The sequence below is a fragment of the Lutra lutra genome, chromosome 8 (assembly GCF_902655055.1).
Source record: "Lutra lutra chromosome 8, mLutLut1.2, whole genome shotgun sequence".
NCBI lineage: Eukaryota > Metazoa > Chordata > Mammalia > Carnivora > Mustelidae > Lutra > Lutra lutra.
The window spans coordinates 35968355-35982649 of NC_062285.1; the positions used below are offsets into that span (position 1 = coordinate 35968355).

Here is a 14295-nt window from a genome sequence, read left to right on the forward strand (position 1 = left end):
TAAGATGCAGTGTTGTTTCTGCTCTTTTGCTCTCTGGAAGAGCCAACTGCCATGCAGTAAAGAAGCTAGAGATAAAATACTGAGTGATGAGGTAGCCAGCATGTGCAGTGAGAGAGGCTATGTTGGGGAGCTGAACATGTGATATGTGAGTGAAGCTTCTTGGACTTTCCAGGTCAAGCTTGCCACCATTAGACCACAACTTCATGGACACCACTTTTGGAACAGAAGAACCAGCCAACCAGGCCCTGCCCAGATATATGACCCACAGAATTTTTAGAAACAAATAAGCCATTGCTGTTTTAGGTTACTGAATTTTGAAATGGTTTGATTTGTCTCAAGAGACAACCAAAACCCCATCTTCTACCAAATTAAAATTGTATTACAGAGCATTCTATAATTGTATTACAGAGCATTCTATACCTCTACTCAGTTTGTATTCACTGTAAAAATATTAAAATAAATAAAAAAGAAAGAAATCCACCCACAAATCCACCATGCCAATGCTTTCTCTATTTCCACTTATCTGTACATTGTTCATTAGTTTAAGATAGGCATACATAGCTAAACAATGCTGTGTTTATTGAGCACATAACATTTTGCAGTTTTTCCCTCTCTTAGCATTGTATTTTTCATTCACATATTCAATAAGCATTTACTGAGATCTGCTTTATGTCAGCCACTGAGAATTTAGAGCTAAATGACTGCATACTAGTTTTTCCATATTTTAAATAATTTACATAATAATTCCTGTGAAATTGCTCTTTAAATCAAACCCAAATTGATCCAGGTGTTTCTTTTCTTGACTATTTATGATTTTAGCTCTGAAGAATTTGTGTTAATTTACAATATGACCTATAGTATCAAACCATAAAATTAAAATTAAAATTATCAAGGAAGGAAAATAAATATGCCATGAACCTAGTCAAATAGAATTACTGTAATTGAACATGTAGTTCTGAGATTTCAGGCAAGGCAAAAAAAGAACAGTGAAGCAGTCATTCTCATTGCTTGACTTAAAGCAAGCTCATCATTCTTCTAATGGGGACGGAAATCCTGACTTCCCTACCCAGGAGGGGCTGAAGACAGCATAGGTAGAGGAGGGCCGGCGCTCCCAGGAACTTGGCTGGGAGGAAGAGTAGAGAGTGTTGAAGCTAGGTAGAGGAAACGGGATGTTGGTGGGAAGATTCTGTAGAGAGGCAGAAATTGAGAATACAGGGAAGACAGGGTCTGACTCACGGGTAGAGTCTCTCAGAAGGTCTGGGACTCATGTGGAAAATGAGGGAGTTTCTTGGCTGGCAATTTCTTTTGTTTTTCAATTTAAATAAGATGAGAGTTTAGGAGAGTGGGGTTGAGGGTTTGAGGAGAATGGGAAAGGTATCAGATATTCCTTGTTGAATCTGCTGATAGACTACTGGGGATCTGAATCCAGGAACAGACAGAAGGCAAAGGACAGATCATGACACAAATATCACCAGGGCCCTGGCTCCTGACCCCATACAAACTCTCCCCTCTATGAGGTAGGGCACTTGATCTGAAGGTTCTTGTACATCTGCTTTTCTGAGAGTGATGATTCGTAGAGGCTGTGAAGATAGGCAGGTGGCAGAGCCAATGGGGCAGCTAGCTGGAAGATTCTAAGGAGTGGAGCAGTTGGAGAGGAAGGAGAGGTTTCCTGTTGAGTGCAAGGTTTTACATGGGAGAGGGCAGAAGAGACAGGGCTTCAGAGCTGTGGCAGCAGAAGCAGGGACAAATCACCTGGACAGACAGGCTCCACTCCTCCAGTTGCCTGCGACTTTCGTCCCTACTCAACTCATGTTACTGGAGATTTGATGCTTTAATTTGAGTTGACTAGGATTTGGCTACCAACTTGTCTCCAAAGGAAGAAAAGCAAAGATCTGTGGGCCTGGACACCAACTGCTTTATTTCCCACAAGCGTTGGCAGGTGAGAGTTCAGGGACCCACCATGGCCCTCCTTCTTTCTTCCCTGTCACCTCTGGGCCATGACCTTGTGAAGCAGGTGAAGTCCAAAGCTCAGGCTGCCTGGTTTCTAACCCTGGCAGCTCCATGTGCTTGGCAGTATAATAATCATGGAGGAGTTCCTTAAGCATTCTAAATCTCAGTTTTCTTCTCTGGAAACTGAGAATACTTATCTCATAAAGTTGTTCTAAAGAATAAATGAGATAATGAACCACATAACTGTCTACTTATAGTAGAGTGCCTAGCAGATAATAAGTGCCCAGTATATGTATTGTTTTTCCACTGTCCCGTCTACCCCTTTGGCTCTTTTCTTTGATCACCCACTGCCCTTGGTAGGCTGACCAGGTAGTCCTGCATCCATCAGCTTACTCTGGAATCTGCCTCTCATGATGCCTGTGTATGGGCTGTTTGAATGATACCGAATGAATGATGTGACCTGATACTTGGGAGTAATTTAGAAATATTGCTGAGTCTCAGGCACCTTTGAAGGAGACTTTTCAGCACTATCTGTGACAATTTTTCAATAAAAGCCCTAAGCATCTTAAAATTTTTTATTGATTGATTGATTGAGAGAGAGTGAGTGAGTGTGGGAGAGGGGCAAAAGGAAAGGGAGAGAGAGAATCCCAAGCAGGCTCTGCCCCCAGTGCTGAGCCTGACACCCTGCTGGATCTCACGATCTTGAGATCATGGACCTGAGCAGAAATCAAGAGCTGGACACTTAACGGACTGAATCACCCATGTGCCCCCTAAGGCATTTTAAAAACCCTCAGAAAATAACAAGTGTTGGTAAGGATGTGGGGAGCCTGGAACACTTATGTATTGCTGGTAGGAATGCAGATGGCACAACAGCTGAGAAAAGCATCATGGTCATTCCTCAAAAAAGTTAAACATGGATTTACCATGGTATCCAGGAATTCTGCTTCTCATTATATATTCACGAGAAGTGATTGTAGAAACTCAAATGTATTTGTACACCCATCTAGTCGCTTTATTCACAACAGCCAAAAAGTGGAAATAACCCAAATGTCTATCAATGAGTGAATATGAAAACATGTATTTTATCCATACGGTAGAATATTATTCAGCCATCAAAAGGAAGGACAACTTGACACTTGCTACAACATGGATGAAACGAAGACATTATGCTAAGTGAAATAAGTCAGACACAAAAGGATAAATATGGTATGGTTTCTCTTAGAGGAAGTTCCCAGAGTATTCAAACTCATAGGGACAGAAAGTAGAGTGGTGGTTTCCAGGGAGTGGGAGAGGGTGGGGGGCAAAGGGGCGTTATTGTTTCAGGGCAGAGCTTCAGTTTAGGAAGATGAAAATGTTCTGGGGATGGATGCAGTGTACATGTGCCTAATGCCACAGAAGCTTATGCTTAAAAATGGTCATAATGGGGGCGCCTGGGTGGCTCAGTGGTTTAAGCTGCTGCCTTCGGCTCAGGTCATGATCTCAGGGTCCTGGGATCGAGTCCCGCATCGGGCTCTCTGCTCAGTGGGGAGCCTGCTTCCCTCCCTCTCTCTGCCTGCCTCTCTGTCTACTTGTGATCTCTCTCTGTCAAATAAATAAATAAAATCTTTAAAAAAAATGGTCATAATGGTAGATTTTATGTTAATGTGTATTTCATCACAAAAAAAAAACCAAAGAAATTTGTTAAATACTCTAAACCTTAAGTTATGATTGATCACTGTCATGTACAAGAACATATTTAAGCGAGGATAAGCACTGACAATTAAAATCAAACTAATAAAGATATTTACCATATTTTACTCTTCTGTAATGTATTGAATCCACTGGCACAGGGCTTGCCACATATAGGTTGTCAATAAGTAGCCAGTGTTTTTTATCATTGTTACTGCTATTATTGTTTGTATTATTTATTATTTATGTCATCACTGTTTATTATTATTATAATTATTATAAATAATATATGGCACTAGGCACCTCTGAAGAGTTGTGGATGGAACAGAAATCATGGGCAAGAAAGAAAAGGAAATGTGCTTATTATTCTTTTCCTCTGTAGTCCTGGGAAAGATACAAAGTGTAGAGACTGCCATAGGGCTTCTAGAACAACCAGACACACCTGAATTGTTTAATTCACCGATTCTTTCCACCCTTCCTTTGTTCATTTATCAAGTTTAATTAGGTCCTTAGTAATCATTCATACTGGATGATATGGCTGTTGTACATGTAATAAAGTTTGATTCCTTACCTCCGGAAGCTGATAGTCTAGTAGGAGAGATGGGATATGTAATTGTAGTGCATTTGGGCATGTCCTGAGTGTACGGCCTTTATCAGAGGCTGAAACATGGAGAGAGGAATAACCACAGCATAGGGGTACAAATACTACCCATGTGTAAATATGTGAAACTAACTGCTGGTGGCAGATCTGAAACTTGAGCCAATCAGTCCCTTGGATGACCTCAGGGTTCTTGGCACCTGCTCCCACATTCTGACCCTGTATTCTTCCTGTTTTTGCCTTTCCTGAGGTGCCGTGGAGAGTTCTCCTGGTCTCGGATTCCGTGATCCGTTGAGGGTCTGAAGAGATGGCTGCAGCAGCAATAGCTGGGCTGATCCCTGTGCTACACTCGGTGGCTGGTGACAAATCCAGCTACTACATTGGGCGACAGCTGTGGTTTGGCTTCATTGCGGTGTATGGAGTGGTGGTGTACGTGGTGCGCATGCCCTGGGCCTCCGTCCATGAAGATTTCTGGTGCCACGGCAACATCACCAGTCCTTGTTTGATTGAGTGTTTCGAAAAACGTTTTAGAAGTCCTGTAGTGGGAATTTGGTACTTCTTTTTCTTTATTTTTTTGGCCCTTTTCTTCCTCATGGAATTCTTCATGGCTCAGATTCGGCACAAGCAGATCAAAGTCAAATTAGTGGAGTCAGTGGCAAGTGAAATGGAGGAAGGCTCCCTGGTGGGGATCCAGGAACATGTCCCTTCCCCGAAGAAGTCCATCCTGAACTTCCACCAGGAGAAGATGCTTTTGCTTTTGTACCTTCTTTACTTCCTCCTGCAGGTTGGTGCACAGTGCGTGTTTTCTTTCCTTCTCATGTTCCAACACCTGCCCCTGGTGAGCCAAGCCATCATTCACTGCAGCACGGACAGCTGCCCCGGGCCCTATTTCTGCCTGATCAGGGGTACTATGGAGAAGCGAATGTCCATCTACACCCTCATCACCTTGTCCTTCATGATCATCCTCTTCTGCTCAGGTTTCTTCATATACAGCATCCATCATTACCTGTTAAAAGGGATTGCCAGTGCTAAGTTTTGGCTTGACTAATTTTGGAAGGTTTTATTGTGAGTCTTTCCTCCCTTGCACTAGGAACTTTGTATTCCTTTAAATATTGTGTCTGGGGCAGGGCTTCCTCCTGCTAACTTTCTTTGCTTTAGTCCTTCATGAAATAAACCTTGGATGTTCTGTTTCCTTCTTCTACAACCAGGCTCAGATTGTCTAACTGTGGAGTGGGTGGTACACACTTGATAACATTTCAGAGTTTTCTCAAATGTGTTATCTAATCTGCTCCTCCCCAGAAGCCTTTGGCATTGTGCTTGCTACTTCATTCTTCCGGTGTCTTCAAATCAGGAAGCGTTGTCATTGTCTAGGAGCTAAGAGTTTTAAAGATTCAGGGGAGATTGGTTCACTTGTACTCTGGCCTCCCCAGTTTGGGTTTAAATACAGAGAAGGTAGTTCTTCTCCACAGGAAAATTCTCAGCTGGAATGGCATAGCAGGTTCCCCAAGCTCCTAGATGTGGGCCCAGTATTGCCACCTCACTGAGTCTCCAGTGAGGACTGAATATATCTGGATGAATCCCCCTGGGGAAAGGATGAGAGAGTGTGGCTAGGGTAGGAATGAGGTTTTGTGGAAGCAGTGCACTGGGTTTCTCTGTGTCCAGAATCTTGCCTTACTCCAAGACCTGATCTATCTTGATTTATGTTGAAACCCAGCTCAGGCCTACAGGTAGGTGACTTATTAACCGTAATTTGGACTCCCTGCTGAGTCCTGTTGTCCTCAAACACAAGGTGGTTTGACCAGCTATGGCTAAGCTCTTCACATCTGGAGGGAGGCAAAGATAGGGATCAGAGTGAGTCTGTTATAGAGAAGGTATGGCTGATTACCTCATCCTGTGCTAGGCAGTCATCCCTAGAAGTAATTTGAATGACCTGAGGGTTGGGCTTCCTCCAGGTGCTTGGTGTACAATGTGGAACAGGGGGCAGTGCCAAGAGCCCCACCTTTTTGGGTACAGTCTGTCTTATCCAAGCAAGCATGATGTTCCCAAATAATTTAGTTGGATGTAGTTGGAATTTTCCTGAGGCTGACTGTGGCAGACATCTCATGGTGGCCCCCAAAGATTTTCTGCCTCCTGGCATCCATGTCTTTGTATAATCCCTCCTTTATGAATGCAGGCAGAAACTGTGACTTCCTTCTAACCAAAAGATGTTACTCCTGGGATTATGTCATATTATATATTATTCCATTTTGGCAGGTTAGAACAAGACTTTTCCTTGTTGGCTTTGAAGAGGCATGCATGGCAGGGAATTGCAGGCAATCTCTTAGAGCTGAGAGTGGCCCCTAGCTGACTGCCAGCAGAAAATGGGGTCTTCAGTCATACAACTGCAAAGAAATTAAATTCTGTCCACAACTTGAATGAACTTTGAAGTGTATTCCTCCTCAGTCAAGCTGCCAGATGAGAATGTAGCCCAGCTTACCCTTAGACTGAGGTTTGGGAAACCATGAGCAGAGGGCCCATGCCTGGGCTTCTAACCCACGGAAACTGTGAGATAATATGTGCATGTTGTTTTAAGCTGCTAAGTTTGTGGAGATTTGTTACATAGCAATAGAAAACTAACGCACTGACTTCAGGGGCCCCACAATGGTACAAGAGCCAGGGGAGGTTGGGTGGTCTCAGCATTAATGCATCTGTGGAGGCTTTTCTTCCATCCTAAGAAGCAATTCCCCTTTGCTTTCTTCCAGCAGGTGTTTCAGGCACAGTTTAATGGGCTTGTATGAGTCTTAGCAGAGAGTATCAGAGACTGATGTGACTGCAGTTTCTGTCCCCTCTCCCTAGCCAGCCCTGGGAAGATTCTCACTGTCTTGAATGATACATCTTGCTCTGCACTGGACTCAGCAAAGTGGGATCTGAGGTCCCAGCACCTTTTGTTGCACACACAAATAAATATGTGATCTTGCTGGGCTCACACAGTCCCCACCAGGTACAAAGCTTGGCAGTTGGAGCTGCTAGATGCCACCTTTGATTCTCATTCCAGGCTGGGCATCTTTGTGCATAACTGCAGGGGCTTCTGAGGCTCCAGTTTGAAACTTAGCTGGGGTTGTGGGGAAGCCACATCCTGTGGATAAGGTTTTACCCAGTGCAAGCTTTGAGTTGTGTAGAAGAAGGGTTACCTTTGAGAACTGTGAAAAATTTCAGTGGTGAATCAGAGCCAAGTGTTGCTGTATACCAGTACCCTGAACAGTGTTTGGTACATGGTAGGGAACCAGTAAATACTGTATGGACAAATGGAGAGTATAATCAGGTGCTCTCAGAGAATCTTGATGCTATTTGCAGGGCTTGTGGGTAGTGGTAAAACTTCACAGGCAGGTTTATTGAGAGTCAAAACTCAAAGTCTGGTTTATATCACAAGTAAACCTTGCATATCCCCTTCCCCTGTGCTCATCCTGGTTGCAGGCAATTGAATAGTGCCCAGTGGTTGGGTCTGTGCCATCTTATTTCAAAGAATAGATAAAGGCTGTGTCAGAGGCTTCAGGTTAGCCACAAAGAAGGACAGTCTAGACAGTAATAACAGTCAACCACTATATTTGAGGAAGTATTTATCCAGATGAAGATTGTTTCAGGCAGAGGGTGGTGTATTGGTCAGGGTTCAATCAGGAACAGAAACCACACCAATAATTTGAACGGGGAGAGTTTGGTGCCAAATCTTGGTAACTAGTCAAATAATCGACTACCTAAAGGGATAAAAGAGGACTTTAAGGGATCTGGAAGTAGCAGTTGCAGAATGCAGCTTCTCTCTCCAGGGCTGAGGGAGCATGAACAAGGAGGGAATGGTATGACTGCTACAGGAACACGGAGCCAGTGGGGATGAAAAATCCTACTAGAGCGTGACAAGCTTGGGTCAGAGCTAATCTGTAGAAGTAGAGTGATTTGCCAGAAAGTGCTGGTGGAGCCAGTCCATAGGGCTACTTAGGTGAGTGCTACCAAGTCTCTTGCACACAGAGCACCTGCTGCTGCACCAAGATATAGCACCTTGGAAGCAATTCCCTTCCTTCTATTAGTGCCTTCTAGTGTCCTTCCGCTATTACCTATTTTATCTAATGACAAATCCGAACATCAAGCCATCTGGCAGGGGAGAAATGTTTATAGGGTCCAACCCCAGTATCAAAAAGTCAGGCAAAGGGAGAGAGAGAGAGAGAGAAAGAGACAGACAGACAATACATTGATATCTGGCACAGTCTACACTGTGGCAACTCAGCTTCTGTGTGTATCCTCCTACCCACATTTGAACTTTCAAACAACAATGAAACAACTCTGTTTCCACCCAACAATCTTTAGCTGTCCTTCATACACTTTCTCCAAAATGGAGACACTCAAAATAGATATCATACCCATTGCTGACTGTATTCAGTACTTTCAAATTCAGCCATAGTTCCACTGAAAATTCTGCTACCTAATGGTTAAATTATCAAGTTAATTTTCAACAACTTGTGCATGTAAGATGATAAGGGAAAGAATAAAGGAGAAGAAAATTACTACAATTTACAAATAAATATATACACAAAAAGAAAATGTGCAAAACTAATGCAATTCTTGTGCCTGGTCACAAAGTCATAGTTGATATTTCTCCCTCCTTTACTCAATTTTTTCTTTGTCCTGAGCCAGAAACTTAAGTGGTAGGGTGATCCAAACTGTCATTTCTGAAGCATCAGACTCTTCAAGAGTCTTGATTTTTTCTTTTGTTTGTTTGTTATAGTTTTCAATTAGCCTTTACTATTGGGCATGGGAAGTATTCTGGGTTCCAGAAATAGTCTTCTTTGTCCCCCACTGTGTAGGGACAACTCAATTTCCCATTGGCAGTTATGATCAATCACTCCAGCCTATAGAGTAACTTTTTTTTTTCTTGCCTATTGGCTCAGGGTAAGGAGCCCCAAGTAGCCAAGAGGCAGTCTCATCTTCCAAATCAATGGGACCACTGTGTCCTTTAAAAGAAGCATTTCTTTATTGGGAAATAACACCTCCAAACCAGAAGAGCTCATGGTTGCTGGGTGAGAAGTGAAAAATTCTGCCAATGTTTTTTTAGGTATAATAGTGAGAGGAGCTTCTCTCACTTCCACCCTTTGATTTAGAGGGTACATACATTCTGGCTGTGTGAGAGATAGCACTATATAATGGTCTCTAGTTCAAAATATATATTGCAGCCTGTTAAAAGCTTGCACCCATCTTTTCAGGGTGTTGCCTCACAATTGGTACTGTAACTGACTTTTCAGTAAGTTATTCCACTTTTCAATTCAGCCAGCTGCTTCTGGGTGTTGGGGTATTGTGGGAAGTTTCCATGGGCATGAGCCTATTGCCACTTCCTTTGCTGTAAAATTAGTCTTTAATCATATTCAATTCTGTGAGGTATATATCTATCACCCAAGCACCATGAGCCCCCACTGTGACTGGTGGAACATAGCAGTGGTTCAGATTCTTAGGAATTAACGTCAGCTCAGAGTCTATGTCTACTGATCCCTTAGTAGTCTAGGCATTTCCTTTTCTCAAGTACCCAGCCAGTCTAGTAAATGGCTATAGATATCTTCAGGGACGTGTTAGAGGAATGTTTACTGTATATACTTGTGGCCATTCTGCAGAGGTGTCTCCTCTTCAACCAGGGGTCTCTGGATCTGTGAAATGGCTTAGGACTGGAAACTGGATGAGAGGTCATGAATCTCCATTGCAGTGACTCAAACCAAATCTTTAACCAACAGAACAGAACAGAACAGAACAGAAGTTTTAGATCCAGTTTGGCAAACTTTTCTGACAAAAACCAGAGTAAAAATTTAAACTTTGCAGGCCAAACAGTCTGTCACAACTACTTGACTCTTCTGGTGTAGCAGGAAAAGAACCATAGACTACATGTAAAGAAATGGATGTAGTTGTGTTCCAATAAAACCTTATTTATAAAAATAGGTAGGAGGCTGGATTTGGTTCATAGGTCATAGTTGACTCCTCCCATGGATCTAGCAATATTTTAATAGGTGATTTCTTTCATTACTATAGGATCATTTAACCACTACTTGAGATCCCAATTGGCTAAAGCATTCTGATTACCTTTGCTCCTGCTTCCACATAGTAAATGTGTTCACCTTGTCAGGCAATTATATGCTGCCTCTTGGCTTCTGTTACTCTGAGATTCCATTAATCCTGTTGAAATCAGTGCAGCACCCCCCTGCCATGGCCATATCTAGTCTATAAATTCAGGTAACTATAGACCTCTGAAAAGATGTAGGTACTCCTTTACTAATTTATTTCTTAAAATCTTAGTGAAAGGAGGGTCTTCTGAGCCTTCTCATGGGATATGGTTGAGGGGTTGGGTATACATGTTGCACATGATAAATACTCATCAACATTTCCATCTTCCTTAGCCTTCGGATTCCTTCCTCCATATCAGCTCATGGAAACTATGGCATTTCACTCTCATTAAGCAGAGGACACTACTGAGTCCAAGAGTCAGCTGACCACCTAATAAGACGTCAGAGACCCTTCTAGATGCCCAATTTAAAATATAAGATCTGGAATCTTTAGTAAATATATCATATAAATTAATTTGGTCTGATGCAGAGTTATATCCCACTCTCCATGTTCTAACTCCCTTAGAATCCACCACCACTCACATTCCCCAGATTTCTGCCTACATATATATTAGACAAATGTTTTATTTTTTTTAAAGATTTTATTTATTTATTTGACAGACAGAGATCACAAGCAGGCAGAGAGGCAGGCAGAGAGAGAGGGAGAAGCAGGCTTCTTGCTGAGCGGAGAGCCCGATGTGGGGCTCGATCCCAGGATCCTGAGATCATGACCTGAGCTGAAGGCAGAGGCTTAACCCACTGAGGCACCCAGGTGCCCCTAGACAAGTGTTTTAATTCACTTAGAGTATAAGCCATTTCCTGCTGGGTCATACTGTGCATCTGAGTCTCTGAAACATGCTGAGATTTGACCAAAGCTGTGGGTCTAGTAGCAACAAGAGGTGATGATAGTGCATCTTGAGAAGGATAAGCATCTCTTACAAGACATCTGCCCCGGATGAAGTTATCATTGAGTTTTCTAGCAAATGAAAGCGAGTCATTATAGTACTGATCTGCTTCTACTGCAAAAGGACGCTCAAAGTGACTTGGAGATTTTAGAATCTCAGTTTCACTTGCATCCTACCAGATTTCCCCATTCCAAGTTTCTAGGTCATTATTTCTTAGCCTATGTTCTAACTTTCACATAAAAAACTTGAGTTCAACTTTACATTCAACTGATGTTGTAATTCAGCCACCTGTATAGTTAAATTTGTGTTCAAAATTGGTTACATGAAATTAGTATTATGATAGAACTGCCCCTGGAAGCTATGTGATTCTCAGACTATAATTCTGAGCTTTTTTTTTTTTCTTCCTGTAAGTGCTGAAGTATATTCAGGAAAATCAATTTCACACCACAGTCCTTGTCATTACTACTGCCATAACAATAAGTGCAGCAGTCACTTGGGCTCCCAAGGTATTTGCTTTAATTAACACTTCATCACAGGTGATAATTTAATTAACTGAGATGTCACTCTATGTTATGGATACCTAGCATCTGATTTCCACTAGCAAGGAACTCAGCACTGCCCTCAGATGCAAACATATGACCAAACTCATTCTCAAATCCTGTCTCTGAGAGCCTGTCTCCCCAGACCACTCCATATCAATTCTATATCAGGGTCCAATCAGGAGACAGACTCCATGCTAGTAATTTGAATAGAAAAAATTTAATATAAAGAATCATAGTTTATAAATGAGGTTAACTACCAAACTAGAAGAAAAAAAAGCAGCTACTATTTCTACGGCTGGGGGAGAGTAATTTAAGGAGGAACAAAGAACTTAGAATTCTCCTGACCACTCACTTCAAGGCTGATTCAGACCCACTTGGTGAGGCATGGCTGCTGTAGGATCACACAGTGTGCTAGTGCAGAAGGCATGGGCCAGAACTGGTCCACAAACATGGGCTGCTGGATGCTGGAGAAACTTGCTAGAAAGCATTAGCAGGCTAGAGCTTGTCTGGAAGGGCTACTGAGATGACCAGTACCACATCTCCTACAGACTGCTCCACTATTGTGCCTAAAAATGACACACTGAATTGTGAAAGGAAATCTTTTTATTTTGCAATGGTCTTACCATGTCCTTTCAGTGCCCTCTATTGACGAAGACTGTACTGACATTGAGCCAGCTGGCAAAGGAGAAATGTTTCTAAGGTTGAGTTCCAGTATCACAGAACAGGGTAAAAATCATGGATTTAGTGCTGAGAGGCAATAAGTTGATAACTGGAAAAGGGATGAATAAATTTCGTGTGTTTAATGGACAACAAGAAGGTCAGTATACCTGAAAGTGAGCGAGTGGGACAGAGACAATGGTGGGAAATGAGGTCTGAGAAGTAGAGAGGTAGATGAAGTCAGATGTTTTAGGCTTTATAGACCATGGTAAAGTCTTTGGGTTTTAATCCAAGTGTGATGAGAAAGCACTGGACAGTTGAGAGCAGTGACATGATGTAATCTGATTTATTTAAAAAGGTCAGTTTGTGGATACTTGACTTTAGGCATGAGAGTGGAGGTAAAGGAGGTTCTGTCTACCGAGTGCCAGCTAATCCACACGACATCGTCTGTCTCTAGGCTACACTCTCTTCTGGGTTCTAGCCAGGGTGACCAAATATCTCGATTGGACTGGGACAACTGAGGGGCCAGGACCCTTTACTCTCAAAAGTCCTAATTTTAGACAGCATACTATAGGGCCACCCTAGTTCCTGAGATATCTCAAATTCTCTCCTTGCCTGGAAACAAACCTGACACTTCGAGATTGTTAAGTGGAATTTCTAAGAGCGACTGCCACTCACTGCTATGTTTGGAGAATGCCTGAAGTACAGGCAATTCCACAAGACCCTCTCCCCAAACACCCAGGAGTCTTCTCTTCCTTGCTCTTCCTTCATACTATCAGGTCCCAGCCCATTAGTCTACTTTTGGATGTAGAGTGCTGGCATTCCTCTAACTTAAGATGCTCTAGAGAGGACTTGGGGAGAGTCCCGTTGCCAATAGATTGACTTTGAGGATCACCATACCCTCAAAGAAATTTTCAGAAGTCTTTCCAGTTTCTTAAAAAGATGTTTTAATGCAAGTCACGTGCAGGAGGTCAAGCCATCTTTCATTTCTTGCTGGACCTTCAAAAAGAAGCCAGATCACCTGCTTTATCTGACCTCATCACTTCCCTAGTCAAATAAGAATTCCTGCGTGGGTGAAGTAGAAACTTGCCTCATTATGCCTCTGGTTCTTTTACCTAAATCGTTATGCTCTTGCACATTTTGTCATACTTTCTCTTCCATTCTCTGCTCTTTCTCCTCAGGACTGACAACCATTGCTCCCATTTCCCATTAGAACTTGCTCGCAAATCTTTTACTTAGACCCTCAGACCTTTGGTTTCCTCTGGCATGTAATGGAGTGAAAGAAGCTTAAAAAGTCTCCTCTCCCAGGGAACTTGCGTTTTAATAGATATCAGTCTGATACCAGTGGTTTGCAGTATTTGGTCTAAATAAGAACAACTTGGAGAGTCTGCTAAAATGCATATTGATGGGCACCAACCGCCAAGTACCTGATTTGATAGTTTTGGGGTAAGGCCAAGTTTGGGGGTAAAACAAGAATCTGTGTTTTAATAAGCATTCCAAGTGATTCTGCTGGGTAGATCAGAAACTATGCTTTGATAATAATTCCCAAAGTTAAAGGGAGGAGACACTAATACTAGAACTGCATGTGTCAGTTGTGAGAGGAGAAGGGTTTTTAAAAATTTTTATTTATTATTATTAATTTTTATTTATTAATTTTAATTTAATTTATTTATTTGACAGAGAGAGATGACAAGTAGGCATAGCAGCATGCAGAGAGAAGGTGGGAAACAGGCTCCCCGCCAAGCAGAGAGCCCGATGTGGGGCTTGATCCCAGGACCGTGAGATCATGACCTGAGCCGAAGCCAGAGGCTTAACCCACTGAGCCACCCAGGTGCCCCAAGAGGAGAAGGTTTTATTGAGTATCA

General features: G+C 42.5%; 1 protein-coding gene across 1 annotated transcript; it reads left to right on the plus strand.

The window, feature by feature from the left end:
• The first annotated feature begins 1484 nt into the window (after positions 1-1484).
• LOC125107441 (uncharacterized) lies at positions 1485-5414 on the plus strand. Its single transcript, XM_047742552.1, has 2 exons — positions 1485-1939; positions 4467-5414. The coding sequence occupies exon 2, from the start codon at positions 4524-4526 to the stop codon at positions 5262-5264; it is 741 nt and encodes a 246-aa protein (XP_047598508.1). The 5' UTR covers positions 1485-1939; positions 4467-4523; the 3' UTR covers positions 5265-5414.
• Positions 5415-14295: the final 8881 nt, after the last annotated feature.